Below are 23394 nucleotides of genomic sequence, written 5' to 3'. Positions count from 1 at the left end.
ATTGTTATTAAGATGTTCGTTGCGAACACCCTATTAAATTTATCGATCATTTTCCATCGGTTTTGTTGGTAGATCAATCAATACATCGCAAAGCACGCCATGCCACTACAGGAAGGCGTAGGGAGAAGGGTCCGGGAGGAATATTGCCCCAAAAGTGTTGAAAGTTGAAAATTCAGGAACAGTTTTAAACTCTTTTCACCGAAAAATCCACAAAAATACGAATTCTCCGATACCTCAAATGTCACTCAGTTACTCTGCAAAATTCCTTTCATTTTTATTAGAGAGCCAAGTGTAACAAAATTTGGAGGGGGGGGGGAGAGGCTCTCTGGCTCTCCCTTAGTTCCGCCTATGCCAACCTGACAACACTTAACTAGTTATATTGGATCCTAAAGACCTCCATTGGCCGTCGTAGCAATACTTTTCCTGTAAAAGTATCCTAAAATTGAACTTAAGAATTTTTGACATACTCGGCACTTATATCAGTTAAGTTGATGCTAGAATGTGCCAACGGCTTTCGTCTCCACGCTTTATCAAACTACAACTATGGTAACTTATCCAACAAAACATGAGCCAAAATCAGGCCTTAAAATTTTCAAAGATTGTTCGTTTCAAGTTCAATCGGAAGGCATAACAAAAACAAATATTAAGGCGTTAAAAGTTAAGAGAGATAAAAATAACATAAACAATAAGCCAATTGAGGAGATAAAGAAATTCAATCGTAATAATCATTATTTGAGGAGTTGTGATGCTTATCGGAAGCGGACGCTTGTTTTAATGTTCATGAATTTTGCCGAAATCACTTGTACATTCACATTTTACTGAAAGAAACAACGACCTAAGTTTCATTTCCGCGAATGCTTGAATTAATTTAGCATTACACAACAAGCAAATACCTGAAATATTACTCATTGTCCGGAACTTGGAAACACTCCATTCTAGGAGATTATACAGGGTGATCCAAAAGTCCCTTCTACCCCCTCTAACTTTTCGCCTAGTGTAGGTAGGTAAAAATATGAAACTTGAGATATGTTCCTCGGTCAAAAGGAACAACTTTTTGGCCCCCCCTAAAATTCGGGGGGGGGGCTTGCCCCCTAAAAATTTCAGGGGAGCTCGTTTCCTAAAAATTTCCGGACGGCCAAAAAGTAGCTCCCTTTAACCTAGCAACACTACCCAAGTTTCAAATCTTTACCTCAATTTGGTAAAAAGTTAGAGGTGGTTAACGGGCTTTTGATCACCATAGTTATACTTATTAATGATTGCGAGCAATTTTTTCATTCCAATATATTTTCTTCTTGGGAGACTTCTGGAAGCATTTTTCATGTTCCCATAAACCAACATTTTATTTCCTCGCAATTGCAAGTAATGGTTTTGAGATTTTTCAATCAATGTTCGTCTCTGCTCGGTTATCATTAGAGAGGCTGAGGAATAAAATGGTTTGACTTAATGTTTCTATGCTTCTGACTCTCCCTCGAGATTTCTCCTTGGACGGGCTTAAATAAACATTAAACAAACACAGCACAAATATTAGACTTGCAAGGTCGTAAAAAAAAGATCTGTTGAGTCTGATCGGAGCATACACATAGATGAGTCATAACCTTAGGATCCTCTTGTGAAGCTAAATTAAATGATAAAACGCATCGGATGGTAACCGGAGGCGGGTCAAACAATTTGGCAACACCGGATTGCCTCCATTTAAACCTATGCTAAATAATCGATTCTTGTCGGAGCACCTTGCCTCTCCAAGAACCGATACATTTCCAAAGGTTTAAATGGAGAAAAGTCAATTTTGCCAATTTGCTGGATCCGCCAATAGATGAGATTTGAAATATTCTTGTCGTTTAAATCAATATTATTAATGTAAATAATTATTTATCCTTTTCAACCTCACAGCCTTTTTAAATAAACAATGGTGAATGACAGAAAGACTTGAGCGGTCACTGGTCATTTCAGAAAGACCTAGGCCGACAACGGCTACAAAACACATGAATGACTTAAAAATAAAGTATAAATGTTTACCTATATTTGTATATAATTCTCTAGTGTGGTAAGGCAAGGCATACCCTGTTGCCTGTCACTAGCCTCAATGATAAGCTAAAAAGTTCAAAGATATCATGCCTATATCAAACAGGGGGTAAAAAACGTCTGCGTATGAATTGTAAAAAAGATTTGAGAAAATTAGGCGATCACAATTATCATTAGAACCTAGTGGTAAGTATGGTCTATGACCAGGAGTATTCGGTGAGTAAAGGATGAATTTAATTATCTGAGATCAGTTTCTTAGTACGCCAATTACACTTCTTTGGATTCCGTGCCCATGAGACTCAAAATCCATCCTTTTTCTTCTCCCTAAACTATTGAAGTATAAATCCTACATTTTTACAGTAATAGACCTCAATTGGACCAATACCTAACGGCAGAAAAAAACCAAGCAAATTTGATTGAAACCGATTGAAAGAAATTTAGAGTTTTATTCGTATTTACGATACAATTTTAGACGAAAGTTTAACCTTTATTATCCTACCATATTGTTTTCAGTCTGAATTTTTGACCGGAGTAAATCTAATATCAATTGTGCTCAAAATTACTTTAATCGCATTTCTTCCACCCAAATAATGCTTGGTATTTTTCTGCCTATAGATCAATTGGATTACATTTTGCAATAAGGAACCACTATTTCCGGCCCATTTTAGAAACAGCATATATGCCATTGATTTCCCCATGAGATATGTGTTTCTATGGGAGAGCCGGGGGTAGTAGTTCCTTATTGCAAAATTCAATCCAATTTAACTGTTCCTTTCTTTAAAGCAATATATTTACGAGCGGAACTAGAGTTTTTAGAGTGCGAATTCGAGAGTGATATCTAAAAATATAATTTTTGGAATAACCCTTTGAAATGTGGAAGTACTCAGTAGTGAAACTTCAAGTAATGATTTATCTTTCCAAAAGAATAATACTAGGCATAGGTACGTATCTAAAAAATATCTACTGCGGTTACTTTCTTCTTGCGTTCCAATTAAAACACTGCGAACGGAATCCGCAGAAATGACCCTAGGATTCCAGACTTTTGTAAATGCATTTAAAAGGCTTGAATCGAATCCAGTGGAGAATGACCGAAACTTTTTCACTTATATGCTGAAAAATAATATTTTCATGTTTCGATTACCACATGAAATATTATGGTACTTCGTAATAAAATCGTGATAGTAAATCATGGTAGTGACCATTTGCAGTGTATTTGTCGCGAGCTAATGATCTAATCAGATACTTTGTCAAATGCCCGTGTAGTTAGTTGAGGATCCCATACTATAGGTTAATATTTCCAAATTTTCCCTAATATTCGACAAGGAAATGCTCCAAGTATGTAGATAAAAGATTTTTTATTACTGTCGGATAAAGACAGTTTTTTCCGAGGATTTAACGCTCAGACATTATTTTTATCAAAATTTTTAAAATTTTTTTTTGTTGACAGATTGTAACTAAAGGAGGTGAGAGTAATTTGCAACGTCAAATTTGATATAAAAAATTGGTTGCTACCATTTTTTTTTCTCTTCATGAGTTAAAATATACCAGAAATGCACCGAAACATACAAAACTTGGTATCCCTTTAAAATTTGACTATTTTACACAGCATTTGACAAAATACCTGAGTTGACCAATAACGTGCAACATGTCAACGGCCTATACTAATCTCACTCATTAGTAATGCTTAACGCAATACGAGCCAATTGGACCGAGTTTATTAGAAAGGAACCAACCCACATTAAGTTGAAACTGAGAGAGAGGCTTGAAGTTTCATTCCTCCATGAGACTCAATGTAGAAAATAAACTACAGCCCCTCTTTTCAAAAAACAATTTTTTTGTCGACTTCGAGTTCCTGGCAGGAGAAAATATACGACTAGTGGAACTTAAACACTAACTCAATTTTTTTGCAAATATGGGTTGGTGCACTGGAAAAAAGTGATTGCTGATTTAACAATTCAATTGTTAGAAAAGTGATAGCAATATTTCAAATGTTACATTTTACAATAGCGGAAAGCTAATTTAACCACGAGGGGTGGTTAAAGTAGCATTTTTCTGTTGCAAAATCTACATTGAAATGGACCGTGTTTAACAGAAAGGAACCAAGCCACATCAGCTATTGCCAAGTTTAACTGAGCAATTAAATTTTTTACGAGAGAACGTTTGTTCGGATTTCTTTGAAAATTTTAAGGAATTTGCTTCGTACCATGGAGAATTTTCGCTGAAATTTGCACGAAAATCCGCACAACCGTTTTCATGTCAAAAAGTAAATTGCCCAATCAAAGGCAATATAGCTGATGTGGCTTGGTTCCTTTCTGTTTAACGCGGTCCAAATATTGCAGTCACTTTTTTTTAAACTATAAAATTGTTACATCAGCAATTCAATTTTTTCCGTGCGCCTTCCCGAAAAACTCGATCCAATTTTTCCCTGCTTAATTCGATCAATATGAGCTTTCCGATATGAGGTTATCAGTTCAACAATCCCACCATTATTTAAAGAACACACTTGGCCAAGATTTCCAACAGCCCTATGAGGAAACACTGGACGCACTTTTTGACCCGGTTCTTGAATCGGATGCAGCCGTCGATACAGTCGTTGGAACACACCGCCCCCAGGGCTTGCCTGAGGGATTCGCACAGGGAACACGACTGCTGCGGGGACTCCCTGCCTCGGGCCCCGGTGCTCTCCATGTACGGCGAGCTCTGCATCTCTATAGTGTTCCTCCTGGAGTACTGTTCCGTGTCGCCGACCCTCATCTTCAGTTCCGAGACGTCCATCTTGAGCTGCTCGTTCTCGCTCTGGAGGTTCTCGACCATGGACTGGAGGTTGGTGATGATGCGCGCCTGCGAGTCCAAGCCCAGGTTGATGTCGTTCACCTTGTTGTGCATGAGCTCCAGGGACTTGCCCACGTCCCGATTCTGCTCGCCCTGCTCCGTCCGGAAGAGCGTCAGCTCGGACATGACGTCCAGCGACGGCGCCGACGGTATGATGGAAGTTGACGTCGAACAACTAGCCTCGGCGCTCTCTGCCTCCTCCTGGACGGTCGTCTCGACGCATCGTTTACACTGCCAGGCGGACTCCTTGCGGCCCAGCCCCACGCACTCGCTATGCGCGACGATGCTACACGTCACACACGTCACTTTGTTGCTTTTCCGACGACACACCTTCGCGCACACGGAACATTTCTCGGTCATTTTAGAATGAGCTAAAGTTGGTCGGAGGCCCGGTACGCGAATTCGGTCATTTGAGCGCTGCGCGAGACTGAGGTTGTGGACGCGGGAGGGTGGGGGTGGGGTGGCCGAGCCCTATAAACATTCGATTCCGGAGTCGATATTTACGGTGGGGGCACGCGCAGTGGCGGGCGGCTCAGCTGAGCGCCGCGGCGCTCCGCGCCGCGACGCTCCCTGCGGCGTCTTGGGTTAGTGCGAGAACGGGAGCCGAGGAAGCTCGACGAGCGACGAGCGGGCGCTCGCTGCTTTCGGGGAATATTGTTTGAATTCGAAAAAGTAGGGCACGCAATGCGAGAGGAATCCCAGATAAGACAGAAATATTTAGCCAATATTTAAACAACATTGTCTTGATATTTATGCAAACATTGAGCCAATATTGGTTAAATATTGAGCCAATGTTAAAAGAGTACACCATATTTCCTTTTGGCATAAATACTGTGCAATACTGTGTCAATACTGTGATAATATTTTTATAATATTTTGGGTAAACATATTATTTTTAAAAATACTAAATAAAGATTCTTTAAATATTTTTCAAAAAATAATTTTGATGAAAATATTATCAAAATATTGTAAAAATATTATGTCTTATCTGGGTATGGATGTTTAAATTAGAAAATGCGTATCTCCGATTGGGGCGTTGCAAATGTCTGCTCATGTTTTATATATTGAAAAAAAACGTCCAGCGGTTTTTTTTAAAATTTTTCGGTGGACGTGTCCCTCTTATTTCAAAATTTTCATAAAGGAATTTATAGAGATGCTTTTGATAGTTTTTTTATAAACAATCAGAGGATAATCTAAAATGTTTCACCGTTTTATTGGGGATGGAGATAAGCATTTTTTGTCAACAGCTTCAGTGACAAAATGGCATTTTTAGAGAATCACGTTTGATGCTTTTATGCTGTCACGGTAAGGTTCGAAACACATCTGGCTCGAAAATTGAGATACAGTATGAAAACAAGAAAAATGAAGATAAAAAATATTACGTACCTACGCATATTGAAAAATAAAAAAATAATTTAATAATTGAAAATTACATTTTGATCGACTCGGTAAGATTTAGCTTCAAATGACGTAACTTTTGCAATCAAAAGGGATATAATACATGCAGGATATAATTCTACCCGAAATCCGGCGCCGAACGCCTTTTCAGTAATTTTGGATAAAAATATGACTTTATCCTCGGCTAAAGTCAAGGGTATCTAGTAAATTTTATTATTTCTAAATAATAGGAAGAAAGCTCTTTGAATGAAACGTTGTTCTAGAAAACCACCTTTACTCATATGTGGAATGATATGTGTGAGTCGAGGGTTCTTGGTTTCCTAATTTGTATGACGATGCCACATTTTTCATACATTTTGAGCTCTTAAAGCCTAAGAACTCTTGAGATATCAAAAAATACACGTAATTATTTTTGCAATTTCTCAGATTTTAGCCATTTAGGATTGCCCGTATGCCCATTGCTTCGAATCTACATTAGTGAGGTCGCGCAAAGCAATGCGCCTTCAATTAATTAGTCATGCCAAAAGCATCACGTATGGATGTGGTCGCGTGTTCATCGGATAGGACAAGGATTTCATTACCAGTTATTAGTATTAGAGAGCACGTACTCGTACTGAATATATCGATTACCAAAGTCGAAAAATGCGTATCTGCATTGCAATGTTTCAAAATCTCCAACTACTTTCTATTCTTAAAAAAAATTCAAGAATACCTCATTGGAATTTTCTGTAAATATGTTTGAGTGAGTTAAGTAATTCACAGCAAATTTCAAGAAAATTATTAGTCTCTTTTTCTTTAAGAAAAAAAAAATAGTTAAAGTTGAGCGAAAATTTGTAACGTCGCAATCGGAGATACGCTCCTTCTGCGATTTCAGACATCGATAAGAAGCTGCATTGGATATAGCTTATTTACGCTAACTCAATAAGTCAATTCGTCGCTTAGCTGACATAAGGGCGTAACTACACATTGAGATGAGCCCGGAAAAGCATTGAGTTATGTGGGCGACAGAGTTCATTGTAGAGTGTAGTTACGCCCTTATGTCGGGAGGCCGACGAATTAACCGTTGAAACTAACAGTGAGGACTGAAATGTACCAACCTGCGAGACTGCAAGATGAGCGTTTCCCATTATCACGGCAAATCTGCTGAAGCTAATGCAGAAAGCGACGTAAAGAGTCCGACTGTAGAATAGAGGGAAACTCGCGCTTCTCCCCATAATATGGCGCAAAACAAGGATATTAAGGTAGAATATGTGAAAGCATGAAAAAGCAAGTTGTAACTGAAATAACTGATTAACCAACTTTAGAGTTCTTTCCAAAACAACGTATACTGTAAATAATTTGCGGATTTTAGCATAGAAACCCAGTGAACTGTTTTCTGGAGAGTTTTTCAAAGCATGATCGTGCTCAAATGCATTTTCTCTCGAGCTGCCACAAAACCGATCAGGAAAATAACCTTCCGAAATTGCTGGAGACGAGTTTTTACCGTCGTCCAAAAGAATCCTGTTCGAAACCTGCGATGAACTCTCAATTTTGTCCCTAAATTCAATAACCGTCCATCGGTTAGTCATGCCATGTTTTGCTTGACGTTGAATTACTCGAGTCTCTTCCACTATATCCATCAAAGCTTCGTTGAGTAAAGTGCAATACATTCTAGCCTCAAATGCTGTCATACAGAACAAAAATTCTGTGCACATAACCGTGCAGTTTTGAAATTTCCGGAAAGCGTAACAGAAAACATGAATGTCGTAAATGTTCCTATTAGTCACAAAGTAATACAGTCTGATGACGTCAGACAATACGACGAGCACTATGAAAGTAATGCTGATCAAGTTCTTGTGAAGTAACTCTGTTCGTTTCTTGGTCCAATTCGATTTTGATGTGAAATTTGCCCGGAGGGCGATGCGTACTTTATTGAAATTATTTTGGATCCTCGGCAAATAGCGGGCGACATTGAATAAACACGTGTATCTGCAAGCCAAGCACGCTATGCAAGATAGACAATATGAAGTTACGACCACAGTCCAGGCGGAATAGATGTATCTCTCCTTCGGTTCTTCTATTATGAAGCAAATGAAGATCAATAAGAATATTGAGAGAAAACTCAACACTATTGTGTACGTGTAACCCGGCACACTCTTTTCCAGCGAAAAGTCCTTGAACGGATAAACGCCAAAAAATTTTGAGACTATTATTAAATATGGGTTAAGATATGATTTTCGGATGACTTGCATTTTTAAGGCTACTATGGTGAATGTGAATATTTAAAAATTAATTACAACTTTGTTCTCGAGGAGAATGTAGATTTTAAAGATTTTTAGTTAATTCCTTGCAAATAAAAATAAGTGAGATAAATTTTTTTGCTTGTATTAATACCATTGATTATGTCATAATAAACTTAAGGTACTCGAGGATTTTACCTCCGGGCCTCACTTTAGTATATCTTTAAATATTACACTGATTGCTGCACACACACTTAATATTAAATATACCTAATAAAAAATAACATTATCAGCGATATTAATTTATATAACTGTCAGATATGTCAGGATCATTAATGAAAGTCCCAAATAATTTGGGATATAGCTTCATTGTTAACGGAAATCAGATGCGTCCTGAAAAAATTCCTGATAGTTAAACTCACGTCACCCTCTTGGTTACTAGTTGATAGTTGATAGTTATTGATAGTATACCCCTATTGATAGTTCTTTCCACGTATACGCACTATTTAGACGGGTCTCTTGTTTTCCCTTAGGCAGCCCAGTAAGGAACTCTGATTAATTTTTACGGACGTTAAACAAACGGAGGCGGAAAGGCCCTTGAGCGTAAAATTAAGTATGCACCAAGATATTTACAGTTCTCTCAAGATATGCGCATGAAAAAACGCATACTGCTCCAAGAGGCCCGTCGAATCCACGTCAAAGGTTTTTTTGTTTTCCTGACAAGCATATGGTCAGCCTTTTATTCAGAGAGACCTTCAGCCTAACTAATGCTACTTCTAACGTCACAAAAAACGTTAATGGCGCATAAAAGCTTTCCTGGGTTGAGTGAACAGAATGAGATAGTTTCCCGGAATCATTAGGAACCTTGAACGATTATGCGTCGAAAGTTTTTGAGACAGGCGAGTCATGATCCGTTTCGAGGAAAAGTGTGCCTGACTGAATTATTCGTCGATTTCAAGAGTAAAAAGTGACCGTACATTAACCTTCCGCGGCGATTTTTGCTGTGAGCATTTGAATGTTCGAATCGTAAAAAATAAAGCTAAGAACTTGGCATTTCATAGCAACAGCCTGTTGATATTTGGATTACATTTTGCAACAAGGAACCACTATCTCTGGCTCTTCCATAAAAGCACCTTTCTGCATAGGGAATCCGATGGCACATATGTTGTTTCTAAAATGAGCTAGAAATATTGGTTCCTTATTGCAAAATGTAGTCCATTTAAAAGAGAGTTTAGTTACTCATGGCGAACGCATTGCAGTTATCTAAAGCAGGCAAAAAATCTCGAGGAATTTCATAGGCGTTTCTGGCTTGTCAGGTAAGTTTTTAACTGAAAATTTCTGACAAATTCTTTCTTTGTTGTAATCAATTTTTCGTATTATTCACACCCTACATAACGGCATTACCAAATTGGATATCTACGATAGGGGGGCCCTCGAAGGACAGGGTGGCTGAGAGCCTGGGGGGCGTGACCCCTAAAAGTTCATGAAGAGTACTAAAATTGAAACAAACAACGTTTGTGATACTATCTCACGTTATTTTTCATCATAATAGATAGTGTAAACTCTCCAACATTTTGGCTAAGAGTTTTGTTCTTCGTAAAAAACTAATGATGTAGGCTGGCCGTCAAAATATCACATAAAATAATGATGAGAATACGTCGTTCAGTAATAATAGAACAAGAAAGTTACACTTTAAACAGAAAAAGTATAAGACAAGGCGTCTGCAGCTACTGTCTTGGCCGTCGGATGCAACGCGACAATGATCCTTGCACCTGAATACAACTATTCGTGCTCGAAGGATGTCCGTGCTGCATATACGCGAAGTTGGAGGCGCTACGGGTACTTTTGCTGGTCAAGAACGAGCGCAGCATGGTTCGCTTACACGAGTCGCTGACATAGCTTCTTTCACTAAATCGAAGGAGTGCGAAGCGACGGAACGGTTTTTTGCCACTCTGGTCTTGTCACTTCGTTTCTGTCATTTCATAAAATGACTTTACAATGACTTGAAGTGACACTCCATTTAAATGACAATTCTGAAATGTCAGAGAGAAATGCACACATTGGAGACTCCAACAAATCGATTTGATGCGAATTTTCCGGAGAAAATAATGGATAAAAGGAAATTCTACTTTTTTTAATTATGCGTCAGAAATCTGTTCTGAAAAATCCTAAAAATAGTGGACTGTGGAAAGAAAGTACCTAACTAAGAATTGTCATGCACAATATAACTAAATTGATAGTTGATATGTAGCTATATGTAAGTAATTTAATCTTTTTTGCACAATTACTATGTCAATTGTACTTCTTCCCAATTTCGAGCAAGACTGCTGTCGGTCTTGTTTCAAAGTTGTTATCTGATAAATAAAATCATTATTAATTAAAAAAAAACAACAAAAAAACTAAGAATTGTCGTATAGTGCTTGAGCAAGCGCACGCTCTGATCTGGCAAATAATTTAGCAGCGCCTTCAGTTTTGTGGGTATGCAGCACAGACATCTCTCGAACACGAATAGTTGTGTTCAGGCGTTAGGATCACACTTGCGTTGCATTCATCGGCGATTTACAACAGCCCTTATCTACCAAAAAAACACTATCACACAAATGGACCGCGTTAGGTAGAAAGGAACCAAGCCACGTCAGCCATATTGCTAAATTGAATTGGGCAGTTTCATTCTTTACCTGAAAACGGTTGTGTAGATTTTTGAGCTTTCAGTGAATTTTCTGCATAGGACGAAGAAAATTCCTCAAATGTTCTAGAATCTCCACAAACGTTCTCATGTAAAAAATTGAATGGGCCTGTTGCATGCAAGAGATACAGCCGTGCGAATAGACTTTTCAGAGGTTAAATGACACGAAAATTACGATGGTCACATTGAAAAAGTCTGAAATACACTCCTTGCTGCGCAATTTGCGTTGTTAGGAACGCGCTTTTTCAAATTTCCCGCGTCTGGGGGCAGTTTTCTAACGGATACAATTAACGGCAACTCGCGGCTATTTCCGGTCAACTAAAACTGTTAACATAACCTAAAAATCGGAGCTCGTGATATCGTGAAATGAAATGTAGAAGGATTGCGTTGGATATTTAAAAGTTGATCGATTTGGTTACCGCATAAAGCGTATATGGACCACTATAAGAGATCACGTTGGGTTTCTAAACAAACTGAAGGAAAAAATAACAACAACAACAACGACTCGGCATCTTCCGGAAATCACCGAGCCCGCCGTTTGCTAGTTTCCGGTGTTTAGAAAACTGCCCCCAGACGCGGGAAATTTGAAAAAGCGCGTTCCTAACAACGCAAATTGCGCAGTAAGGAGTGTATTTCAGACTTTTTCAATGTGACCATCGTAATTTTCGTGTCATTTAACCTCTGAAAAGTCTATTCACGCGGCTGTATCTCTTGCATGCAACAGGCCCATTGCCCAGTTAAATTTGGCACCAGCTAATGTGGCTTGATTCCTCTCTGTTAAACGCGGTCGAAATGTAGATGAAAAATTGTACGAAGTATTTTGTCTTAAAATTATAACTAATCTTTACGGCCAATTTTTGACTTACCTGTATCCGGGTGTTATCGGACACTCTTGCCACTATAATAAACCGGACGACAACAATGTACAGGTTGATGTAGACTGATCTTATGAAGAAAATCAGCATCCTTGATTCTCTGGAAAAATGGTAGTAAATAATCAGGAAGCCCACGCACACTAGATGAGATAATGAACAAAAGAGCTGCAACTGAAACTGAGAATTGACCCATGTTTTTATTTTTCCTAATTGGACGTACACTAGGTATAGCTTGTGTATTTCATCAGACATTCTTGAAGGTAGGATCTCAGGATTTGACTCCTGAGGATGATTTTTCGAAGTAGTTCCATCCGACCGTTTCAATTCTGACTGGATCCTTCCCCGAGAACCAGACATAGGTATTGAATCTCTACCGACACCCAAAAAGTGTCTGCCTCCGTCTTCCAATAGTATTCTTTTCTTTTCAGTATAGTGGTCCATCAAATTCTCTTCAAATTCAACCACTTTCATCCGATCTTCTTTATACAACATGGCCTCAACATGCATAGAGCTAAAACTTTCGGCTACTTTTACCAAACATTCATTAAGTTGAGAGAAAGCCAAAACTAGCTCAAGAACGGTGAAAATATAATGGAAATCTGCGCACAAAATCGTCCACTTCTGGAATTTTTTGAAGCAATAGAAGTAGATGTTATAAGTTTTGATCGGGCTTTGGATGAAATTGTAAGTCCTCCATAAATCGAACGCCGTCGATAACGTGACAAAAACCATGCAGCCAACGAATTGATAGGCTAAAACTTTTCTGCGCCAAATCCAGCGCGATTTCAGGTAAGATGTGGTTTGTAGGTGTGGCCGTATTTTAAGGAGATTCGAATTTATTTTCTTGACATACCGAGGAGTTATGAACAAGCATGTGTACCTACAACTCAAACATGCTATAGATGATAAGAAAGAGGAGGCGACAATCACTGGCCAGACTCTGTTTGTACCAAAAGACTCGGGGCCCACCTTAACGTAGAAATAGGTGCAAGAAAGTTGGAAAAGAGATAAACATGTTAAAATGACTGTGTACGTTAATCGCCACGGACAAAACTTGAAGTTTGGTCCCTTGAAAGGGAACATTCCAAGGATCTGAGATAAAAAAATGAAATACGAGTTGTGGTACAGGTCACCATGGGTGCTTGATGACTCTGTTTTTTCCATTATTTTTCTAAGAAAAAAATAGTTTGCAGTACTATCACGTTATTTTTTGAAGTTTGCGCTTCCTCCTTATTCATTGGGCTTCCTTCGTCACCATAACCGAGTTAACCACCAGACTGTCACGCTATTTCTTATGCGCAGCTTCAGAGAACCAAATGTTGTGCATCAAAGGTGTTTTTGGTGATAGCAACAATTTAAATTGTTCGATGAGAATCTTAAAAATGTTCCATTTTACTAAATTTTTCATTGCTGATTCACCACTTTCTTTTTTATAGTCATAGATTTTCCGCGTACTTATGCGGAAGATGATGACAGTAATGACATCAAACGATTGATATCCGCATGCTGGTCACGTGGAGAACATACTCTAGACGCAGAAAGAGAGGTGTAAGTGCTAAAACAAGGATTGTTAGAACTACTACTAATCAAATACTTCTGAACGAGTTTAAAAATGAAAATCAGAAAAAACGGCACGTTTATACGTTTAACGTTATGGAAATTTCACTTCCATGGAACTGTATTTGCTTCAAGCGAATGCCTAACTCTCTACTTCCAACGAATCGTACTTTGATTAGAGGCCAAAACCCTCGGTATTAAATTCTTCAAGCCTGGTTACTTACATTTGTAACATAAAAAATTAATTGAAAGTAAACGTACCTCTAAATCAGATGTGTATTGGAGTCGGTCATTGCTCTTGGGTAAAGGTCCTTTACCAAAGCTATTTTTACGCACAAACGTTTCATTGAGAGGGCGAACCCAAAGTCAGCGACGGCTTTGCGCAAAAACCAAACAGATTCCGTCCATCATCATTAACGAGCACACATAATTATGACACAGATGTTATGTTTGATTGTTGGAAGAAAAATTTTGCATTGTACCTGGCGTGTATACAAATAGGCGATATATCTAATTTAATTGAGGGTTTTATTATAAATTGTGCGCGGGGGCAACGAGTAGGTCAGACCATAGCCAAACCGAACATTTTAATGACTAGAGAGGGAAAAATTGAACAAGAAGTGGTCTACTCTCAAAATTTGGGGCAGCTTTTCAGTTATTGTCCTAAAATTTTGAAAATATAAAAATTAAAACTATTCAATAATTCAACATTTCTTTCTTTTCTAGAAAAACATAGTCTTATTTTTGAAACTTTGACAATGACGTAAGTATGATTGTGTGACAGATCAGGTAGAAAGTCAAATTATAGAGGAAACTATATATTACGAGTTCCTTTTGCTTGCTGGAAGTTACAAAGCTAACAATCTTCGGTCCGACTAAAGATGACTGTTAAGTCGAAGTAACCAAGAATCTAGTGTAATTGATTTTATTCTTACTTTCAGATAAAATCTTCTTGATGGCATATTAGAGAATAGTTTTGCTAAAGTCAAGACACTTTTTTCCAAAGTACATTTTTTATCAAGTTGCACCATTGGTGGCATCCATTAAAGCCACGTAATTAAGAATATGTCCCGCAGTTCTTATTTTGCCCATAACCAGACGTTTCATCGCGTGTGTCCTGAGTAGGCACTCTAATTCCGTGTGCACAACGTTACCGGCAGGATTTTCCAATCGCATGATTTTCCACCTTTAAAAGGTACATGCGAGCAGATTTAGTAGAGAGTACTTTTCCTCAACTGTCACTATCTTGCTCTCCCGGAAAAAATTAAGCGTCACGCAAATCAATTCGCATGCAATGTCGATGGTAAAAGCTCAAAATTGCGTCTGAATTTTTTTTAAAAGCCTTTTAGTCCTCCATGACGTGATCTTTTACCTTGATTCGGCTTGAGAGATTTCAGTTTTCGAAACGAACCTCAGTTGAGTCCCCAAGATACTGAGTGGATGCACCGCAGTCTGAGTTTCAAGTTTTCAGACATGGGTTTCAGGCATGAACCATTTCTCCTCCTATTTCTAGCCGCCATACTTCAGGTAAAATTGACAATTTTGATTATTTTGAATATTATGTCATCGTAACTGAGTGTTCATACTGGTTTTTTGAGTGGTCAAAATTGCACTAATAGAGCATGTGCGGGTGTCTGAAATTTGATGAATTTTGTGTTCAAGTGGAAACCACTGAGTGAACTGAACACGAGGATACCCTTGGTTAATAAATTAAACAATTTTTGGATGAGATATGACAAAATGATCTAATCTGCTAAAATACGTGTGTTTAAATGGGGAATGCCGCCAGATAACGTGCATCCAGGACTTTATGTCCACCTACCTTTCGTCCATTAAATAAATGTCCATCGCTATTTATGTCCACTAAACTTTAAGTCAAGTCTTTATTAAGTCCACATGATTTAATGTCAACAATGAAGATGTCCAAAATTGTCCAAATTGTGAACATGTTATGTCCACATTTTTTTCTTCTCATTTAAATGACAGGAACCACCTCAAAAATGAATGCATACTACTACTACCTTCATTCTTAAAAACATTTCATTCATGAATCAAGTCATGAAAGAGAACAGACTCTAAGAGCAGATAAAAACATATGTTCATGTGTACACTGTGCGGATATGATAAGATGAAAACCAAAGCGGGAGCCTAGGAAACGCTCCAATGCCAAATTAAACATTTTTCAGTAACAGATGCAGTCAAAATTGAAAGTTCTCTGTAACTATATGTAGTTATTTCGTGCGCCTTCAATCTTGTAGGATACTGTGCAACGCCTGTGACGCGGAATATTTGCTTAAAGCGTTGCGGCGTGACACGCGCATAGACGCCTACAAACCTAACGGGATACTTCACGCGTTGCGCAATGCGTGAAGTATCCCGTTAGGTTTGTAGGCGCCCATGCGCGTTCTGCGCTGCTAACACGCCGCTCTGCTCTGTGTTAGGCTCTATTATTTAAACTCGCGGAGTTAGCGTTTTCCAACTCATGATTTTGAAATGTTTGCACTCCCTGCATTGATTATTCCCTTTTAAACTGATGAAAAAGAAATATGTACTACTGGAAAATATAATGTGTTTTTTGTAAATATAAAAGTCGTTCCGTGTCAAATTTAAAGATTTCAAAAGCATTCAAATTTATTCTTTTATGTTTTGGGCTTTTACTGTGCTGCAGCGAGGTGTAAGCGCAACTGAACGCTCAAAATTGGACGTATTTGACTCAAGGAGATCGATGTACAAATAAGTTAAACACAAAAAATTGCGTGCTTCTTAGTTTTTTCCTCTTTTATTAATTTTTGTATAGTTTCATTCATCACAACTACGGCTCATTGATATTCGTATCGATGCCATTTCTTGGGAAAGGTTTTATAAATATTTACCACGTTTTAAAAATTTAAATGTTTTTAAAATGAAGTAATCAATTTCATTAAAAAAGAAAAGAATGTACATTTAAGGCATATTTTATATCGGAAATTTCAAGGATAGAAATGAAACAAGTATTTACCAAAGAAAATTTGAAAAGATGAATCAAAATAAGAAATTAACATTTCATTTAAAATATGAGTTACGATAACAATACCTCATTCTCTCTTAATTTTCTCATTTCGATATTGTCAATATAATTTTACACACGGACTAAAATATGACGCTTGAATTTGATTTTAGTGGACTTTACATTTGTGGACTTAACTTAGTGGACGTTTAAGTAATGGACTTAACAATAGTGTGGGCTTTAGAAGTGTGGACGTAAAAATTAAGGACGAAAAGTCTATGGACGTAAAAAGAGTGGACATGAAGTCCGTGTACCGATAACGTCATTAGACGGTGCATTTTCTCTCTTTCAAACCTATTATTGTACTATTTCCCATATCAAAAAATACTTCTAAAAAATACTGTGAAATCAGCTCCCTATGCACTATCAGATGAAGCAAAATTTGCGTGCAAATTCTCCATTTTAACAATATCGATATAAAACTTGAAGAACTTGTATTGACGGTGAAACTGAAAATGACGGAGAAATGTGTAGCTCATTTGCGGTTCAAAATGTCGGCTCCTTCTTTATTCCAATAAAGAAGAACATCATAGCTTGAGAATCTCACAGAATATACTCTACGTAGAAAGGCGCAGAAACGGGTATTTCATCTTCTAATCATAAACTTGAGTTCCCGGATATAGATTTTAACTCAAAATTTCTGAATCTGAAAATGAGAGATCCATTTCAATTTATTTCTAGAGACATCTAAAATTCAGCATTTTCCTCGAGCCTCACCATTTCAAAAAGCACAAAGAAAAAGTAATTTAACGCAAACCAAAGACCTATAGTAAATAAACTGCAATTGGCACTCAATATGGGAAATGAATGCTGCTGAAAGATTAAAATCAAATGAGGGCACATAATTATCCGCACAAATCATATCTTTTGCCTACCCTACCTTTTGAAGGCACTTTTACCCATCAAATAATCCCACGAGGGGCCTTCCGTAAAAAAAATCGTTTTTTACCGTTACTGGGTACAAGAGAATCATATCGACAAGTGACTTAATTGAACTCTTATATCAGACTATGCAAATCGTTCGTTAGTGATTTTCAGAATTTGTTTGACGTGCTCATTGTGATTTTTGAGAAGATTTACTCTCAAAAAGTATTTTTGTTCGTGAGTATCTATGGAATGAAAAATATCCAATTTCGGATGTTTCTTGCTCAAAAAGATGCAAAATCACCTCCTATGAACAGTTCTCCGGTAATCTCATTTTATTTTTCCTCCACCCCAAGGGCTCCCTCGCCTTTCTTAGTCGGATAAATTGATAGAGTGGTGGATCAGCCTAATGAATAGAGTGAAGACGAAATTTAAAACTTCAATTTTTTTAAAAAAAATGTCTACTTTTTCAGGTGCAGTTTCCTCCATGTGCCTCCGATTCAACTCAAAATGACAGTCTGGATCTCAAAGATGTCCAGCTAGCCGGACCATTGGCGAATCAACTACCAACGCAGGCGGCTCCCGACAAAAAAGCAGAGATTTCAGCAAAGATAAAAGCCAAACTCGCAGAGATGGAATCCTTGAGGAAAGAGAAGGAAGAGCTTCAGAGAACGCAGCATGAGGAGATCCGAGCCAAAGCAGACGAGCTGAACACAGAATTCCAGGCTGAATTGAAACTACAAAACGAGGAGAGAGCCAAGATCAATGAAATCCAGAAAAAAGCCCAGGAGGGTTACAGAAAAATTGATCGTGAAATTCGAGAGCTCATCAGGGAAGTCAGACGTAATAGACGTGATGCGGAAAAGAAGGCAGACCTGGAAAAACAGCTGGCACAAAAGAGGGAGGAACGTACTGCGCTGGAAAACGAGACTAAAAAGAGTAGGAACGCCATTGCGGATGAGAGGAAAGTCCGAGTTGACGCTCTGCAAAAGAAATCTGATGAGATGATGGCCGAGAAAAGGAAGTTGGAAGAGGACACGCGCAAGGAAGTCCGTGAGATTGAGAGAGAGCTAAAATCCGTGCTGGAGGAATTATCGCAACTGCGAAGAGATTTCAGGAGAGCAAATTGGGGATTCTGAGGACATTATTTTTGTATCACTTCGAGTTTCAAAAAAACCAAATAACGACGGTGAAACTGCCAAACCTTGTATCTCGGTCTGCGATGTTGACGAATTCCTGTCATACTTTATTTTTTAAACGAACTACATTTTGCAATTTGGAACTATAAATTCTAGCCCGGTTTAAAAACAACGTATGTGCCATTAGTTTCCCTATGTACATAGGTGTTTTTCCAGAAGAGCCAGAATTTATAGTTCCAAATTGCAAAATGCAGTCCAAATAGAGAAGTACTCAACGTTAATTGGACTGCATTTTGCAATTAGGAACTATAAATTCCGGCCCGGCTTAAAAACAACGTATGTGCCATTAGTTTCCTAATGCTCATAAGTGTTTTTTCAGATGAGCCAGAATTTATAGCTCTAAATTGCAAAATGCAGTCCAATTCTTGAAAACTTCCGTGGTTTTTCCTCTATGTGCAAAGAAAACTCTGCACTAATTTCAATAAATGATATTGATTTGTTCTACTTCAAAAAAAATAAAATGAGAGCGGAGTTTTTTTAATATCGCAAACGAGGTACGTAGTCTCGTAGTTTCACCATCGATGTGTTTTTGATCCTACAGAGGTCTTCAGAAACGGCTTTTGACTATTTCATTGTTTTCTCCTTTAAAAATATAAAAGTAGTATTTTGTTCATGAGGCGTTTTTGTGCAGGGCGATAATACGTGGGGTTTGCAGAGTAGTGAAATGTTATTTCTGATTTGCTTAAGTTTCATAAGAACCAATTATGTTTTTTGTCTCGAAGGGGTTTTGAAAACTGACATGCAACTATTCTGAAGTGTTCCGTTCTATTCTTTCTAAAAAATATAAAAAGAGTATTTACTTCTTGAGTATTATTCGAACAAGATTATCAATCGCTGAGTAATTTGTGTTTGCAATTGTTGAGTAACCGTTGCTCTGTTTGTATAAAAATATGTAGCCTATAAACTGTGTTGAATGCTTTTCTTTTTTAAAAATATAGCAAGCAAAATGAAGTTTACTTGAATCCGCATTCGCTCTTTTTCTCATTTTGTCATGAGGTGATACAATTTTTTTTTTCCAAGTATTTGGTAAGGAAATTATCTTGTTTCCATCCAAGTGTATTGCTGAACTTTTTTATTGTTCTTCTATTTTTTTAGAAAAAATGTATAACAAAAATTAAAAAGCAGGAAAGCAATTATTCCTTTAGGGAACATAAATATCTACGCAATTAAGAAATTTTTTGATGTTTTAATGTCTCCATGCTATTTTGCATTTGAAATGGTCTATATAACCATGCTAAAATTTTAAATGGAAGTAATCTATGGTCTGGAAATTGCTGTAGGATTCCATAGTATTGGCAAACTTTCAGTAAATTCATGCATCGAAAATTAAAAAACACATAGAATTTTGTTTTGATTGTTTTATTCGGACTAAATTTTGATTACACAGAATGTAATTATGTGGATCCAAAGAGGGATATAGAATTCAGGAGCACTTCATTCTATTAACCAGGAATCTTTCCATCTGCTGAAACACAAGAAAATACGTTTATTAGTATTAAAATCGGAACAGCTTTCAGATGCACAAAATTGCTAGCACAAAGTGGGAATGAAATTTCAAGTATCAAGTATCGGAATAAGCAAGTGTTCCGCTCGCCTTAGTGAGGGGAGAGGGGATGAATTCTGATTAATTCAAATTGAAAAGCAAAGAACATTTATAAAAGATTTGATATGCAAGTGTATTTGCTAAATTTTCAGATACATTTTTAGCAGAACGATTAAATAATTTGCATGAATCGAGAATTAGCGCTCTATTTAAATTACATGTTTTAATAAATTTGAGAGCCACTTGCAACGCGTAATCACCTACTGAATGTTATACAAGCAACGAACCTTCCCTTTTCCCCAGAGTTTCAAGAGATACATTAAAGTTTAAACTTGAGGGGGGGGGGGGGACAATCATTTGGCAGGTAAAGGATCTCACCTTTTATTACAGATGGTCGGACTCAGGGAGAGGAACTTTATAGGGAGATGATGTCGAAGGAGGTCCTTTCCTTTCCGTTGAGGGCGATGACGTCAAAGACAACGCGTTCCTTTCCGTTGAGGGCGACGATGTCGACAACGTTACGTTCCTTTCCGTTGAGGGCGACGATGTCAACCGTGTTGCGTTCTTTGCCGTTTAAGGCGACGATGTCCATGGCGTTGCGCTCTTTGCCGTTGAGGGCGACGATGTCAATGACGTTCTTCTCTTGTCCGTACATGTTGGAGTTTGGTTGGGGTTTTTAAAGGCTGAAATTCAAAGTAAGATAAGTATAAGTGGAAAATCATAACTCAACGTTGGTAAATAGCTCCCTTGAGGATAGAGAGTTTCCGAAAATTAAGGCTGCTAGACAAAGGTAAGGCTGTTAACTAACTTATACTCAAAAGTCCTTCATACCTTTGATCGGAAATGAATCTAAACTTCAATTAGAGACGTGAGACATTTAGTCCTACAAAAAAAACCTGGTAATCCCGGTGAGCTCATTGAGAGCGTTTACTGAGACTGCGCCAGGAAACATCTGTTTGTAAGAAACGATTTCCGAAAAAAAAAATTTTCAATCATGCTTTTTAGGTAGCTTGACGAGCGTACCTAAATTTCCAAAAATTCTGGCAGAAAGAAATCAGTAAAGCTGTGACTTAAACTAGTAGTATCGTTTTAATTTGGCTTACAAAATGCTCTGTTAATAAAATTACGGTTCTAATAGGTTTAAGAATTTGGGTGACCGGTCTTTCACAAACACCTATTCAACGTAAATTCTAAATTATTTTCTCAGAGAAGCTGGTTTTGTATCTTATTACACTGGTTGAGGAAAATCGTAGAAGGGAATGGTGAACATACCTGAGAAAAGTAGAAGCTTGAGCTAGTGAATACTGACTTGATTTGTTTGTAATCAAACGGGGTATTTATACTGGGCCCTGTGCTCATTATATCAGTCAATGAAATGGCGTGGTTTCGAGGGGAAGCGTATCCAAGCGCTGGAAGCTGGAACTTCGTACGATCATCCGATGCTGAACTTGATAGAAGCTTCAAAGCACTCTCCTCTGTTTACACTGATAACTAATTAAAATTAAACATCTATTTTTCTGGATTATTGCACATCAGATTAAAATATCTTAAATTATAAAAAGTTCAGTTTATTTGTATTTACTGATCTTCGAAATATTAAATGAGGGGCTACTACGACAAGGCACACAAGTGCAGTTTTTGAAAAAAATGAGTTTTTAATGTTTTCAAGTAAAACTAGTCTTAATGCAAATTCTTTGAAAAATTCGCTGCCTGAGTCCAATTTTTAAGCATCGAAAAGTTAGTTTGAACATTCTTTCCGCCATAAAGTTCCAAGTAATTTCGAAAATTCAAACACGTAATTCTCGAATTAGCAAAAACTGCACTTACGCGCCTTGTCCTCCAAGCCCCTTAAATGGTATGGTGGAACTAAAAATTGGAAACTTGATTGCGATATTTCAAAATATCCTACCAAGTTTTTCCCCCTTTTATTTTGAAGATGCAACGCCAATTTAAAAATGCATTTCACAGTTCAAAGGGAATATGGGTAAAAATATAGTGGGGATACTTAATAGAGATTATATGGATCAGGCTAGTAAGTATTTTAAGAAATATAAAACAAGGTCGAGAATAGTTTGATATATTTTTTCAAAGGGTAAGCTGTTAATATACAAAGTTTTCACGCATTATTTTTCACACCCTCTCGTGGATACACACTTTTGGTATGAAGAACTTACGGTGACATCTTAATTTGTCAATTAAAACACACATAAAACTCCTAAAAATTTGATTGAAAAGCCTGTCATGAAGAAGCCTTTTTCCGAAAACATAGCGATCTCATTCAAATCAGTCCCCAAAACAATCTTATGATAAGATGCACCTCCAGTGAAAGTTTTGGCTTAAGTTCAACGTTCTTTTTTGCAATACAGTATTTCAAAATTTGCATTTTTTACTATTAAAAATTTTTATATTTTTAAGTTCTTTGATTAGGAAAAAACATTAATTATCTTTTTTCTTATTTTCTGGGGCCGAATTTTACAAATTGATATTACTAGGGGATTAAGACTGATATTAACATTATGATCTAGCAATCCGTAGAGATACAACGTTGCAATATTTGTACGAAGTGTCCTTGCCACCAAAGCAAGTTTACCGCGACGGAAAAATGCCTTTTGGAGATCCAGATTTCATCTGCTAAAACGAAACTTTGGAAGAAAGTTAGGAATTTATTTCCTTGAAATTGCAATATCATTAGATTGAATTGTGCTGAGAATATTTCTAGAAATGAATAAGAGCCTGCAAGCTTTCTAGGAAATTATCGCACGACTGGAAATTTGGCAACGATCCATACGGCGTTGTTTCTTAAGCATCCAGTAAAATATCCAAACATAGGAAATCGATATCGGTAATAATAACGCCCTGATAAAAAATTGGACTGCACTTTGCAATTTGGAGCTATTACTTCTAACTCATCTGAAAAAACACTTATGTGCATAGGAAAAGTAATGGCACATACGTTGTTTTTAAATCGGGCCGAAATTTATAGTTCTTAATTTCAAAATGTAGTCCAATTCGTGCTCTATGGACAGCCGAGTTGCACACTGAAAATTGAAGGCGCTACGGTTACTCTAGCCCATGAAGCAGTACTCGCAGTGACACTTTGTCACAACTCAGTGTGGCGGAGGGAGCTTATATCCTGATATGTTAAAATGGTTT

At 37.5% G+C, this 23394-nt stretch overlaps 2 protein-coding genes and 1 long non-coding RNA gene across 4 annotated transcripts in view; 1 reads left to right on the top strand and 2 right to left on the bottom strand.

Annotated features, from left to right (window-relative positions):
* Positions 1-14842, bottom strand: part of LOC109039138 (uncharacterized) — a 29078-nt gene extending 14236 nt beyond the window's left edge. The window contains exon 1 of the mRNA XM_072300760.1: positions 12024-14842. Within this exon, the coding sequence (XP_072156861.1) occupies positions 12024-13196 (1173 nt within the window). The 5' untranslated portion in view covers positions 13197-14842. The remainder of the gene's footprint in view (positions 1-12023) is intronic.
* Positions 14843-14956: 114 nt separating this feature from the next.
* Positions 14957-19660, top strand: LOC109039175 (uncharacterized). The gene is made up of 2 exons (XM_072300761.1): positions 14957-15116; positions 17973-19660. Exons 1-2 carry the CDS (start codon positions 15030-15032, stop codon positions 18636-18638), a joined length of 753 nt encoding a protein of 250 aa, XP_072156862.1. The 5' UTR covers positions 14957-15029; the 3' UTR covers positions 18639-19660.
* A 381-nt stretch (positions 19661-20041) lies between these two features.
* Positions 20042-21735, bottom strand: LOC109039176 (uncharacterized). Of its 2 annotated transcripts, none has more exons than XR_002009686.2 (3): positions 21514-21735; positions 20620-20924; positions 20042-20163 (listed from the first exon to the last, which is right to left on the bottom strand). It is a non-coding gene; the product is annotated as an uncharacterized lncRNA (long non-coding RNA). The 2 variants fall into 2 exon arrangements; XR_002009687.2 differs by having other exon boundaries at positions 20042-20160.
* Between the last annotated feature and the right edge of the window lie 1659 nt (positions 21736-23394).

Source organism: Bemisia tabaci, chromosome 5 (assembly GCF_918797505.1).
Source record: "Bemisia tabaci chromosome 5, PGI_BMITA_v3".
NCBI classification, from domain to species: domain Eukaryota; kingdom Metazoa; phylum Arthropoda; class Insecta; order Hemiptera; family Aleyrodidae; genus Bemisia; species Bemisia tabaci.
This window is presented reverse-complemented; position numbering and strand designations above follow the sequence as displayed.